Source organism: Odocoileus virginianus, chromosome 6 (genome assembly GCF_023699985.2).
Source record: "Odocoileus virginianus isolate 20LAN1187 ecotype Illinois chromosome 6, Ovbor_1.2, whole genome shotgun sequence".
Classification (NCBI taxonomy): Eukaryota; Metazoa; Chordata; class Mammalia; order Artiodactyla; family Cervidae; genus Odocoileus; species Odocoileus virginianus.
In genome coordinates, this window is record NC_069679.1 from 12,003,412 (window position 1) to 12,016,188 (window position 12,777).

The window sequence follows — 12,777 nt, forward strand, 5'->3', positions numbered from 1 at the left end:
TCCCTTCTGTGCTACTTTACCATATGTCTCATTTGTACCATACAACATACTAGTATTTTTGTCTTCTACAATCAATTATCTTTTTTTAAAGATTCAAAGAAGAAAAAACTTTCAATAGTTACATTCTGTCATTCTGGCAATCTCAATGTTTTGTACAGATTCAAATTCTGTGGTTTTCTCATCATTTTTATTCCAAATTTAGCATTCTTACATTGTCGATTTCCTGGAACTGCAATCTCAACTTTTGTTTGTCTAAAAAAGTCTCTAACCTTCATTACTCACTTGTGCAGAGAATTTTAGAGTGACAATTTTTTTTTCTTTCAGGCTTTTAAAAACACTACTCTTGAATTCTGGCTTTCATAGTTTATGATGAGAAACATACTGTTTTTCTTATTTTCATTTCATATAACATAAATATCTTTTTTCTTTGGTTGTATTTAAAGTTTTCTTTTTTTAACTGGTTTTAGCAATTTGATGTGATGTGTCTTGATATGCTTGGCGGGGTGGTGTTTTGCTTGGGGCTTGTTGAGATCCTTTGATATTTGAGCCTACGTTATTCATAAAAATCAGAAAATATTTTGGTCATTATTTCTTCAAAATTTTTTCTGTATCCCCCTCTTCTGCCTTTCCTTCTTAGATCTATGTTCAATGACTTAATATTTTCACACAAGCTGCTAATGCTTTTTTTCATTTTTTTCCCCCCATCATTGTTTATTACATTTCTCTGCATTTTAAAGTAAATGTAAACTCTAATTCACTATTTCGGGGGCACTAATCCCAACTAGTTTATTTCATTTCCAAATATTACAATTTTAATCTCTGAAATGATTAATCATTTGTGTCTTTTTCCTGTCTTCTATTTTTTTCTCATTATTATTCACATTTTTCTTATATCCCTGGACATACTTATATGGTTTATAATAATTATTTAAGATCCTCATCTACTATTTCCACCATCTTTGTTATTTTTACAATCTGTTTCTAATGATTAATTTTTCTGTCATGCTATGGGTGGTTCTTTCCCTGATTCTTCACATGCCTAATAATTTCAGACTGGACACTGGAGTGATTTTATATTCTTTGATTTTGCTGTATTTCTTCAAAGAGCAACAGACAGTTGCCCCTGGGGTTGAGTTACACAGGATCATTTTGATTCTTTTAAGACTTACTTTTATTAAGCTTTGTGAGGGTAGGCTCAGAGCAAAACCTTTGGCATTTGTTTGGGCTCCCTCTCCCTGGGCTACAGCAAATTATCTTTGTGCAGTAACCTGGGACTTGCCTCCTTTATTTCCCTTTTCTCAGGGATCATAATCCTGTAATGCTTATTGTCTGATAACTAAAAACACTCTATTTTTACTTTTTGCCTAGTTTTCTAGATGTTCATAAGAAGGGTAATTCCTATATCAGTTAATCCTTCATGAGTTCTACAATTTCACTTTGATGAAAAGAAACATTCATTCACAAGAAGGGTGTGAAGTCATAGACACCTGGCTGCCATCCATCTCCATCACTTCTAATTTCCTCATCTGTACAATAAGAATGATGGTATTTATCTCACAGAATTGGAGGAAAAATAGATAATGCATATGTATAAATATTTAATAAGGAATATGGCAAATGTAGTACATTCATCATTATGTTTCTGGATGGTAAATGATTTTCATTTGTTTTTGTTCACTGTATTTTCTAAATAATAAAAAGTTTAGAAAAATTAATTCATTACTCTTATAATATTTAACAATGTATTAGAAACATTACAGATGACTCTTTGTAAATGTTAAATATAATACATGAATATAATTTGAAAATATCCATAATTTCTGAATTTGGGGGATTTAATGGGACATTATAGGACTGTAATTAAGCTTTAATTGTAGTAGCTATAACGAGTATTCTTCCGATTAAAGACTGAGTTTGATAAAGAGGCACCTGTAAAAGAACCAAGATGATAAAACAAAGGAGACAATAGCTTAATGGTTCTACTCGTCCTAATCATGCAAAGGAGACTAATGCTTCCTTAGATAAACAGGGCCAAGCAACATCTCTCTCTTTTTAAATAATCAAATACCATTAAGCCATAGGATTGTGATTTAAGAAGGTCTGTGTAAAATTCATGGCAGAGCTTCCATCATATATTCAATTGTCTTTCCTTTAACTTTATTAGGACCTAGTAAGTTATTTGGCTCTTTAATCTTGTTTTTTTTTTTTTTTTTTTTTTTTTAAGAAAAAACATTGGACCAAGTAGCTTTTATAGAATCAAATTTTTCTCTGGGCCTATGGTGAAAATTGTCTAAAATAAATGACATTTCTAGCTTATAGGTTGAAGGACTGTGCTTATAAATCAAACAAGATCATATCCAGTGACATGTTAGTAGATAATTTACATTTAGATATCCTGGATTAAAACAGAACACTGAAAAAGTGCTAAAAAATAGAAATATAGCTATCAGTAGATAAAGAAATTTTTAGTTAACAATGCTTTAGTTAGTACTGCTTCTGTGAGTAATAAAGCACAAGGTAGAAAAAAATTATCTAAAATACCATTACCCTTCAGATTTTCAGCTCATTTTCATAAATATCTAGCAAGTGAACAGAATATTAAGAGATAATCTGATAAGAAGAGGAAAAATGAAGAGTATCTTGAAATTAATTCTGGAGGTGATTTCATTAATTTATTATGATTGCATTTATTCCTAAATGCACAGTCACAATAAAATGATCCAGATTCCTATATATACAAAACTAAAATAAAAAGTCAAGAAAAACCTTACAATTCCATTTAGTTAAATAATGATGGCACTAGCATGCGGTTTAAACATACAGAGAAAAAAAACATACATCATGGTGTTAACAGTGCCACATCTGGGCAGTCAACTTTCTGGTGCTTTTCTCCTCAAGCTGAATATAACGAATTCCTCTTTGGGATATGTACTCCCCAGAGATGAATAAAAGCACCTGATCTTTCTCCCATCTTTGGTACTTCCAACCAAAACGGCCATTCTACTATAACTTTTTAGTCGCATGAATCTTGCAGATCACTGACCTTGTGATGACAATCTGAACAAAACAGATCCCTCTTTGTTAAAAATAAAAGGAAAAAAAAGTAAATAGGAAACAACCTGAAACTGGGCACTGATGCTGGGAGGTTTCTTCTTCTTGTGCAAATGAAGAAGAGACTTGGTAATGCGATCCTGTAGGGTCAATCTTGTCAGATGCTTTAAAGACTTTACTTCTAGCAAATGCTGAAAAACAAGGGGAAGAAATCAAATTCTTCACATAAATTGATCTAAGAATAGGAAAAACAAAGTTGTAAGCCAGTATTTATTATTCCTATGTATGACTGTGGTGAATATGGGAGATTAATATTCAATATCCACTCTACCCATCTTCTGCTTTCTGGCAGAAGTTGTTCAGCTAAAAAACAAACTGCATTTCTCAAACTCTTACATCTCAAGTGCTGGATGTGATTTAAGTTCCTCTATTCCCACACATTAAACTGGGAAGGTCTAACCAAGGCAGAACTAAAGAGCCTCTTGATGAAAGTGAAAGAGAGTGAAAAAGTTAGCTTAAAACTCAACATTCAGAAAACTAAGACCATGGCATCTGGTCCCATCACTTCATGGCAAATAGATGGGGAAACAGTGGAAATAGTGACAGGCTTTATTTTTGGGGGCTCCAAAATCACTGCAGATGGTGACTGTAGCCATTAAATTAAAAGACGCTTGCTCCTTGGAAGAAAAGTTAGGACCAACCTGGACAGCATATTAAAAAGCAGAGACATTACTTTGCCAACAAATGTCCATCTAGTCAAATCTATGGTTTTCCAGTAGCCATGTATGGATGTGAGAGTTGGACTATAAAGAAAGCTGAGCACTTTAGAATTGATGTGGTGTTGGAGAAGACTCTTGAGAGTCCCTTGGACTGCAAGGAGATCCAACCAGTCCATCCTAAAGGAAATCAGTCCTCAATATTCATTGGAATGACTGATGTTGAAGCTGAAACTCCAATACTTTGGTCACCTGATGCAAAGAACTGACTCATTGGAAAAGACCCTGATGCTGGGAAAGGTTGAAGGCAGGAGGAGAAGGGGACGACAGAGGATGGGATGGTTGGACGGCATCACCGACTCAATGGACATGAATTTGAGTAAACTCTGGGAGTTGGCAATGGACAGGGAGGCCTGGCGTGCTGCAGTCCATGGGGTTGCAAAGAGACACTACTGAGCGATTGAACTGAACTGACTGAACCAAGGCAGAGGGTTTTGCTACTAGCTTGTTTCTGCTGGCAAACATGTATACAAAAGTACTTCAGCCTTCTGTGGCCCTAGTGTCCAGGCACTACTTTTGAGTGTTGAGAAGCAACAGGCAGGGCATCTGTGTTGTCTCTGCAACTCTAGTAAAAGCACCTTAGTACAGAAGCCAATAATTATAGCAGCTTCTTCATGAGGCTGGAAGCAGGTACATGATCACAGCTTCCTCATTTTCTAGCTTTTGGAGTACAGCTGAGGTCAGGTCTGCTCTGTAACTTCTGACGATTTCTGTAAGCACCTCTTTGAATTAAGACCCTTTATACTTAAAAGGGGGCCTTCCCTGGTGACTCAAATGGTAAAGAATCCACCCTCAATGCAAAAGATCCAGATTCACTGCCTGGGTCAGGAAGATCCCCTGGAGAAGGGAAGGGCTACCCACTCCAGTATTCTTGCCTAGAGAATTCCATGTACAGAGGAGCCTGGTGGGCTACAGTTCATGGGGTCGCAAAGAGCTGGACACCAAGGAGCAGGATCTTCTTTTACTACTTAAACATATCCATAGTGATGAGTAACTTGCAATTGAATCCTGACTCATAGAGACAATAAATTAAATTCAATCCCTAGACTATACAGTAAGTAAGCCAGGAACACATAAACAGGGAAAAAACAAAAAATACAGTCCCTTATCAACCTGCATCCTAAGTCCTAATTATTAATAATATAGGAGTTACACATAAAGCAACTAAAGAATATAAAACAGGGTATTAATAAAGGATTTTGGAGCTTCTTTTAGCCAATCACTAATCAATTTTGAAAATCCTACTAATTTATGGCAGTGAGTTTGTCAATGGAAAGAACGTTTCTATACAGATGCACAATCTTATGTTATTTACAAAGCAGAAAAAGTTTCATTGTATGAGAAGCAGAGATTGGAGCTAAAAGCATGATAAATATAGAAGACTAAACAGTATTAATTTTGACAAAAAACAAAAACTTCCCAAGTGGTAATGTAAGTATAATACACATTTAAATAGATCTACCTAAGGAAAAAAAAAATTCTCCAACAAACACTTACCATCTATATATAAGAACGGTAAAGAAAAAAAAAATGCTTTAAAGAACATGTCCCGTGATCATAAACGAGCAGAAGACTTCAACAGGCAGTTCTCAAAATATACATGACAGGGAACATAATGACAATCAATCTCGCTTTAATCAAAGAAACACACGTTTTCTTTAAGGAGATTTACTGCACGTTCAATTGGCAAACATATAAAGACCGATAAAATCCAGTATACATAAAACAGGCATATTTATGTATTGTTCTTAAGAATGAAAATCCTTATAACCTTCCTGATATTAAGCAATTTCATGTCTAGATATTTATCTTAGGAGAGATCGAATATAACTTCTGAAAATGTACTTCAAAAATATAGTGAAAAATTCTGACTAGAGATAATGAACTACACGAAACTTTTTTCATGAAGTTCATCCACACAACTGAACACTGTACAATTCCTAAAAACACTATAAACCTATATTCTGACATGGAAAAATATCTGCAAATACTCTTGACCAAAAAAAGGCACACAAAACAATAATATATTTACATAAATATATAATGGCATGTGGTGTGTTGAATGTTCAAAGTTTTTACTTAAGTTTAAATCCTTCCCTTCATGGAATTTAATTGGAAAAGTCAAACAAACCAAAAACAAAAAATCCACATTCATTCTTTTTTTTTTTTTGACTTGGTACAATCATTTATTTATTTATTTATTTATTTTGGAGGCTAATTACTTTACATCATTACAGTAGTTTTTGTCATACATTGAAATGAATTAGCCATGGATTTACATGTATTCCCCATCCCGGTCCCCCCTCCCACCTCCCTCTCCACCCCATCCCTCTGGGTCTTCCCAGTGCACCAGGCCCGAGCACTTGTCTCATGCACCCAACCTGGGCTGGTGATCTGTTTCACCCTAGATAATATACATGTTTCAATGCTGTTCTCTTGAAACATCCCACCCTCGCCTTCTCCCAGAGTCCACAAGTCTGTTCTATACATCTGAGTCTCTTTTTCTGTTTTGCATATAGTGTTATCGTTACCATCTTTCTAAATTCCATATATATGTGTTAGTATACTGTAATGGTCTTTATCTTTCTGGCTTACTTCACTCTGTATAATGGGCTCCAGTTTCATCCATCTCATTAGAACTGATTCAAATGAATTCTTTTTAATGGCTGAGTAATATTCCATGGTGTATATGTACCACAGCTTCCTCATTCATTCTTATCTCCAGATCTTTCCAATTTTTTCATTTGTTTGGAATATTAGACCTTTACATGGGTTGATTCTTCTTAGTATTCAACTTATAGCTTAAATACCCAAACTTTTTCATAAAGTTATTACTTGCATACCCCAAAAGCAGCCCACCTGTATGCTAATAACATGTCCTTTCATCTTAATCTTTTATTGTTTTTCTCTTTCTCTCAAAGCATCACTACAAGATAGCAAGAGTTCTTGGACTAGACTGCTTACCCCTGTACTAACAAAGTCTAAAACAGTGTCTGGTTCTGCATGTGCCATGCTCAGATGCTCAGTCGTGTCTGACTCTTTGCAACCCCACAGACTGTAGCCCACCAGGCTCTGCTCCATAAACAAGCTCCAGGCAAGCATACTGGAATGGGTTGCCATGCCCTCCTGCAGGGGATCTTCCCAACCCAGGGACTGAACCCAGGCTTGGGTTCAATCTCCCACACTGCAGGCAGATTCTTTACTGTCTGAACCACCAGGAAAGCCCCTGGTTCTGCAAACTTAGCTGGATGAAAGAAAGAATGGTTAACAAGTAATGATTTTTGAACAATGTTTCCTCAGACTTCTGTCCATGAAACTCATCACGATTAGATCTATCAAGAAATATTCAGTGATTACTACAGATCCAGTTCTGTTCTAAGTGGTCAGAATACATTGCATTCAAGTACAAGGAAACAGTCTATAAGGACATTAAAAAAAATGATAATCTCAGGGTTATTCTGATTTATGAAGATAAAACAGTGCAAGGAAGAATGGAGATATAAGGCAGAGCAGAACAAGGCAGTGGCTAAGAAGGCAAGAAAGAGATAAAACCAGTTAAGGGACAGCTTCAATAGCCCAGCATGACGTGACAAGGACTGAAATGCGGGTCCAAGATCTAGCAGAAAACAGATATGGATTTAATTCCTTTCTTAGGTCTTCTGTTCATTATCTACTTTATTCCTTTCTTAACTCCATCTTCATTGTTTAGTTTATTCAATTAGTCAGTTCTTTCTTTTTTAAACAATTATTGACTGCCTGCTGTGCAAGGTGCTGCAATACAAAGATTAAGAAGATACTGGGTGGGAGGGGGGACTGGGATGGGGAATACATGTAAATCCATGGCTAATTCATTTCAATGTATAACAAAAACTACTGTAATGATGTAAAGTAATTAGCCTCCAACTAATAAAAATAAAAAAATAAAAAAAAAAAAAAGAAGATACTGCTCGTGCTGTTAAAGAGAACTAAAATGGATGATAAACTTATCTTCAAGGTTGAGCCTGAGTGACTGCAAAGTTCAGTAGGGGAGTGACACAGCGAAATGGGTCAGGGCTGAGACAGGAGCAGGATGTCAAGTCCGATATGAGCAGGATGTCACAGTAGAAATGTACAACAGTGGAGCTAGACTAGAAATTTAGAGACATTTAGAAAGACTAGAAATTTAAAGACAGATCAAATTATACAGATATATTTAATAGAAGTGATTGATGGTTTCAAGGTATGAGAGGGAAAGTACTCTCTAGAAGAAAAAAGTACTATCAAAACAGAACTATATTAACAGAGAGCTAAGGGCTATTGGGAATACCAGACCACCTCTTGAGACCTGCCTCTTGAGAAACCTGTATGCAGGTCAGGAAGCAACAGTTAGACTGGACATGGAACAACAGACTGGTTCCAAATAGGAAAAGGAGTACGTCAAGGCTGTATATTGTAACCATGCTTATTTAACTTACATGCAGAGTACATCATGAGAAACGCTGGGCTGGAGGAAGCACAAGCTGGAATCAAGACTTCTGGGAGAAATACCAATAACCTCAGATATGCAGATGACACCACCCTTATGGCAGAAAGTGAAGAGGAACTAAAATGCCTCTTGATCAAAGTGAAAGAGGAGAGTGAAAAAACTGGCTTAAAGTTCAACATTCAGAAAACTAAGATCATGGCATGTGGTCCCATCACTTCATGGCAAATAGATGGGGAAACAGTGGAAACAGTGTCAGACTTTATTTTTTGGGGCTCCAAAATCACTGCAGATGGTGATTGCAGCCATGAAATTAAAAGATGCTTACTCCTTGGAAGGAAAGTTATGACCAACCTAGACAGCATATTAAAAAGCAGAGACATTACTCTGTCAACAAAGGTCCATCTGGTCAAGGTTATGGTTTTTCCAGTGGTCATGTATGGGTGTGAGAATTGGACTGTGAAGAAAGCTGAGCACCGAAAAATTGATGCTTTTGAACTGTGGTGTTGGAGAAGACTCTTTTGAGAGAGTCCCTTGGACTGCAAGGAGATCCAACCAGTCCATCCCAAAGGAGATCAGTCCTGGGTGTTCATTGGAAGGCCTGATGCTGAAGCTGAAACTCCGATACTTTGGCCACCTCATGCGAAGAGTTGACTCATTGGAAAAGACCCTGATGCTGGGAGGGATTGGGGGCAGGAGGAGAAGGGGACGACAGGGGCTGAGATGGCTGGATGGCATCACCGACTCGATGGACATGAGTTTGAGTAAACTGGGAGTTGGTGATGGACAGGGAGGCCTGGCGTGCTGCGATTCATGGGGTCGCAAAGATTCAGACATGACTGAGCAACTGAACTGAACTGAAGGGCTGTTGGAGGTTACTTACATATGTTTAATATTTGCCTGCATTTATTCAGAATTGTAAAAAAAAAAAAAAAGCATTCTAAATCTTACCTTTATCAATAAAATGAGATGCTAGAGGTGCCCTTAATACAAGTGACTGAACCTTATTTCCATAGCAATAAAAGTTGTAGGAATACGTACATCAGTGATTCACACTCAAGGTAACAAAGCAGTTTCAGATTTCACAAAAGAGCAAAAGGGAAAAAAAGTTTAGGTTATCTGCATTGCTGCCGCTTCCTTCCATACCACGTATAAAACTAACTTAACGCAACAGAAATATCTTAGTCAGAAATGACCATGGTTAATGAGGACCTAGGATCTGCTAATTTAATTTTATAAATATAAAAATTTATTTTGCCTTGATTTGAACTGGACTGAAAGAAACAAGCAAAACATTCACTAAGCATAATTAGAAAAAATAAGGTATATTTAAATAAGGGTAGGAAACCAAGATGAAGAGTGAGATTATTTAACAAACTACACATTATACATATATGTATGTACACATATAAGCCACAAATTCAACTCTAACATCTTGGTAGACAATATGAAGAAAATAATCATTTACTGAACACTAATCACGCACATGGGCTGCCCTGGTGGCTCAGTGGTGAACACCTGCTGCCAAAGCAAGAGACAGAGGTTTGGTCCCTGAGCCAGGAAGATCCTCTGGAGTAGGAAACAGCAACCTACTCCAGGATTTTTTTTTTTTCCCACTCCAGGATTCTTGCCTGGGAAATCCCATGGACAGAGGAGCCTGGTATGCTACAGTCCACGGGGTCACAAAAGAGTTGGACACAACTTAGCAACAACAACAATAATCATGCACATACCAAATACATGTATTTCATCCTAACGTATATTATCCCCCACATTACAAATGAAGCAACAGAAGTTAAGACAAGTTAGAGAATTTACTCCAAAGATCAGAGAGCAAGTAACAACAGATCCATCATTTGAATGTAGGTCAGTTTTACTCCAAGGTCTATACTCTCATAGACTATGTTGCCTCTCTAATACTAAATATATGTACTTGAATACACAAGACACTAAAATAAACAAAAAATTAGCTATATTTAATTTTAAAAAATTGAGAAATAGATGGGATTCCTGTGATTGATAACTGAATAGAATTATTGACTTCAGATATATCTAACATATTCTTGTTGACTATCATATGAAGTTTAAGAAGTTACAAAACAGTGTGTATATAGATACAAGGAGTCACTTTGCTGTATAGCAGAAATTAATACAACATTTTAAATCAACTATACTTCAATTAAAAAAAATAAGTTATCCATCCAAAGAGAATGAAAAGAACAGGGCAAACACTAGATCCACAGGTGGCATTCAAAATTCTAAAAGGCTAATGAGACAGTGAAGAAAAAAAAAAGGAACACAAATGAGGAGGAGAGGTCTCCTTTCCTCTCTACATAAAATTTTTCATGATAAGAACATAATCACAAACCACTCAGTAAATTTTCTTTGTGGTTTAAAACACATTTGCCACTACCACAAACCACATCAGCAACGCATTCAATTTTCTTTGGAAATATAAGACGACTTAAGTAGAAGGAAAAACTACAGATTCATTTTCTTGTTTCTTAAACTAGAGAATTTTAAAAATAAACAGCTCTTTTTCAGTTCTTTTAAAATTTTTGAGTTATGTTCATTAACAAAGTTAATGACAGGACTCCTTTGGAAGGGCACAAGAGAAAGAAAAACTCTAAGATTGTTCTTTAATAAATCTAATAAACATTTTGGCATGCAGATTAGAGTAAGCAAATTACAAGTCCTGGACCAAATTATGCCCATTGTTTTTATAAGATTTCTATGGTTGAAAAAAATTATATGAAATTCAAGTTTCAGTATCCATAAATAAAGTTTTATTGGAATACCGTCACAGTCATTCAGTCACATACTGTCTACAGCTGCATTTGTGCTAGGACAGCAGAGCCAAGTAGTTATAACCCAGACCAGATGAGCCTACCAAGTCTAACTGGACCTTTACCGAAAAACCAGGCTAACTAATGTTAATGATGATGACAGAAATTATTTTTAAATCAGATAAAATTTTTAAATTTCTTAATTAGATAAAATTCAGAATGTCTCCTTAACCTGATTTAAAGAGGAATGAAAAAAATCTATGCAGAGGCAATTACTCCACAAAAATTTACATTTATATTCAGAAGCTTTTCAAACACTAGGAAGTGAGATATATCACAAATATTTACCAGCATTAAGCTTTGCCATTTCATAACAACATCCAGCATTATTGCTAAAATGGTTTTAACTGAACATACACAATTAATCTGTATTTTGGGTACAAATAAGATATTTCTTGTTTATGATTTCTAAAGATTGTTTGCATGAATAAAAAAAAAGAACATGAATAAAAAAAAAGAATCATGAAGTGAAGTACAAAGGAGAAAATATTTTCATAATACTTACCTTTGGAAGCCCAGGTTTGGATTTGAAATTTTTGTTTCTCCTATAGAGACAAATCTTACATTAGAAGGAAAAAAAAGAAAAAAAAAAAAAACAAAAAACAACATCGGAAAGATGAATTTCAAGTTCTCTACAAAAAGAACATTATATACCCACTTCCAAGTTATAGGTCCTTTAAATGAAACACTGTCTAATTCAACTAAGCAGGCACCTTTGGGAAGGAAGGATAAGCAAAGTAAAGACATGCCTGCTCCATAATACAGGTACGAACAGATTGAGCTTGATGATCAGTAACATGATGTAGATTCAAAGCTCAAGTTTCATTTTCTTTTGGACCCTAACAGGGCTCTGCATTCTTAACCTACAGAGGCTTTGTTTCTGTCATTTTAAACTTAAAAAGATGCCTAATTTCATGAATTATTAAAATGTACTTTTCACTAAGACTTATGATCTTCCATTTTCAGAAACTAAAAATTCTGCTCTGCCCTTTTATTCCTTATTTATAATTCAATATCACACTTCGATCAAACCTTTTTTTTTTTTTTAATGGCTACAAAAAAGGAATAAAACCCAGTGCTTATGAACATGGGCTGGGGAATCAGGAAGACCTGGGCTTGTTGAATCTGAGTTCTATCACCTTCCAAGGTATGATTTTAATCTCTTTAAAACTTGGTTTTAAAGTTGTAAAACATGGTTTTAAACATGTAAAAATGATAATGTAAGACAATGTAAGAATGATAATACTATCAACCTCACAGAGTTGCTTTGAGGATTAAATGAGTTTATTCACAATTCTGAAATGTAGCATGACATAAATTGAGCCTATTAGCACTGTTAAGAGATGATTCAGGGATTAAGAAATATAATCCAGTCACACTTCTAGCTAATGGTTTAAAAATATGCTTTGGAAGTGTTTTAAATATATTGATATAGGTAGGTAAGAACTTTTTACAGGTCCACCATGCATGGTTAATACCTATATGCTGAACCCAGTTCTGTATCAGGTAAGGAGAAATAGCAGGTTTTGGCAAGTATTATGTATCACCATACAGGTGCCCCTTGAACAACATGAGTTTAGACTGTAAGGGTCCAGTTACACATGGAATTCTTTCAACATGAACTACAACAGTACTACTTGAT

General features: G+C 35.5%; 1 protein-coding gene across 12 annotated transcripts in view; it reads right to left on the minus strand.

Annotated features, from left to right (window-relative positions):
* MYO9A (myosin IXA) overlaps positions 1-12,777 on the minus strand; it is a 240,889-nt gene that overhangs the window by 75,937 nt on the left and 152,175 nt on the right. For all 12 annotated transcript variants that reach the window (XM_070468755.1, XM_070468761.1, XM_070468760.1 and 9 more), the window contains 2 exons: positions 11,641-11,680; positions 3,120-3,242 (listed from right to left, as the gene is read on the minus strand). In XM_070468755.1, the coding sequence (XP_070324856.1) occupies positions 3,120-3,242; positions 11,641-11,680 (163 nt within the window). The remainder of the gene's footprint in view (positions 1-3,119; positions 3,243-11,640; positions 11,681-12,777) is intronic.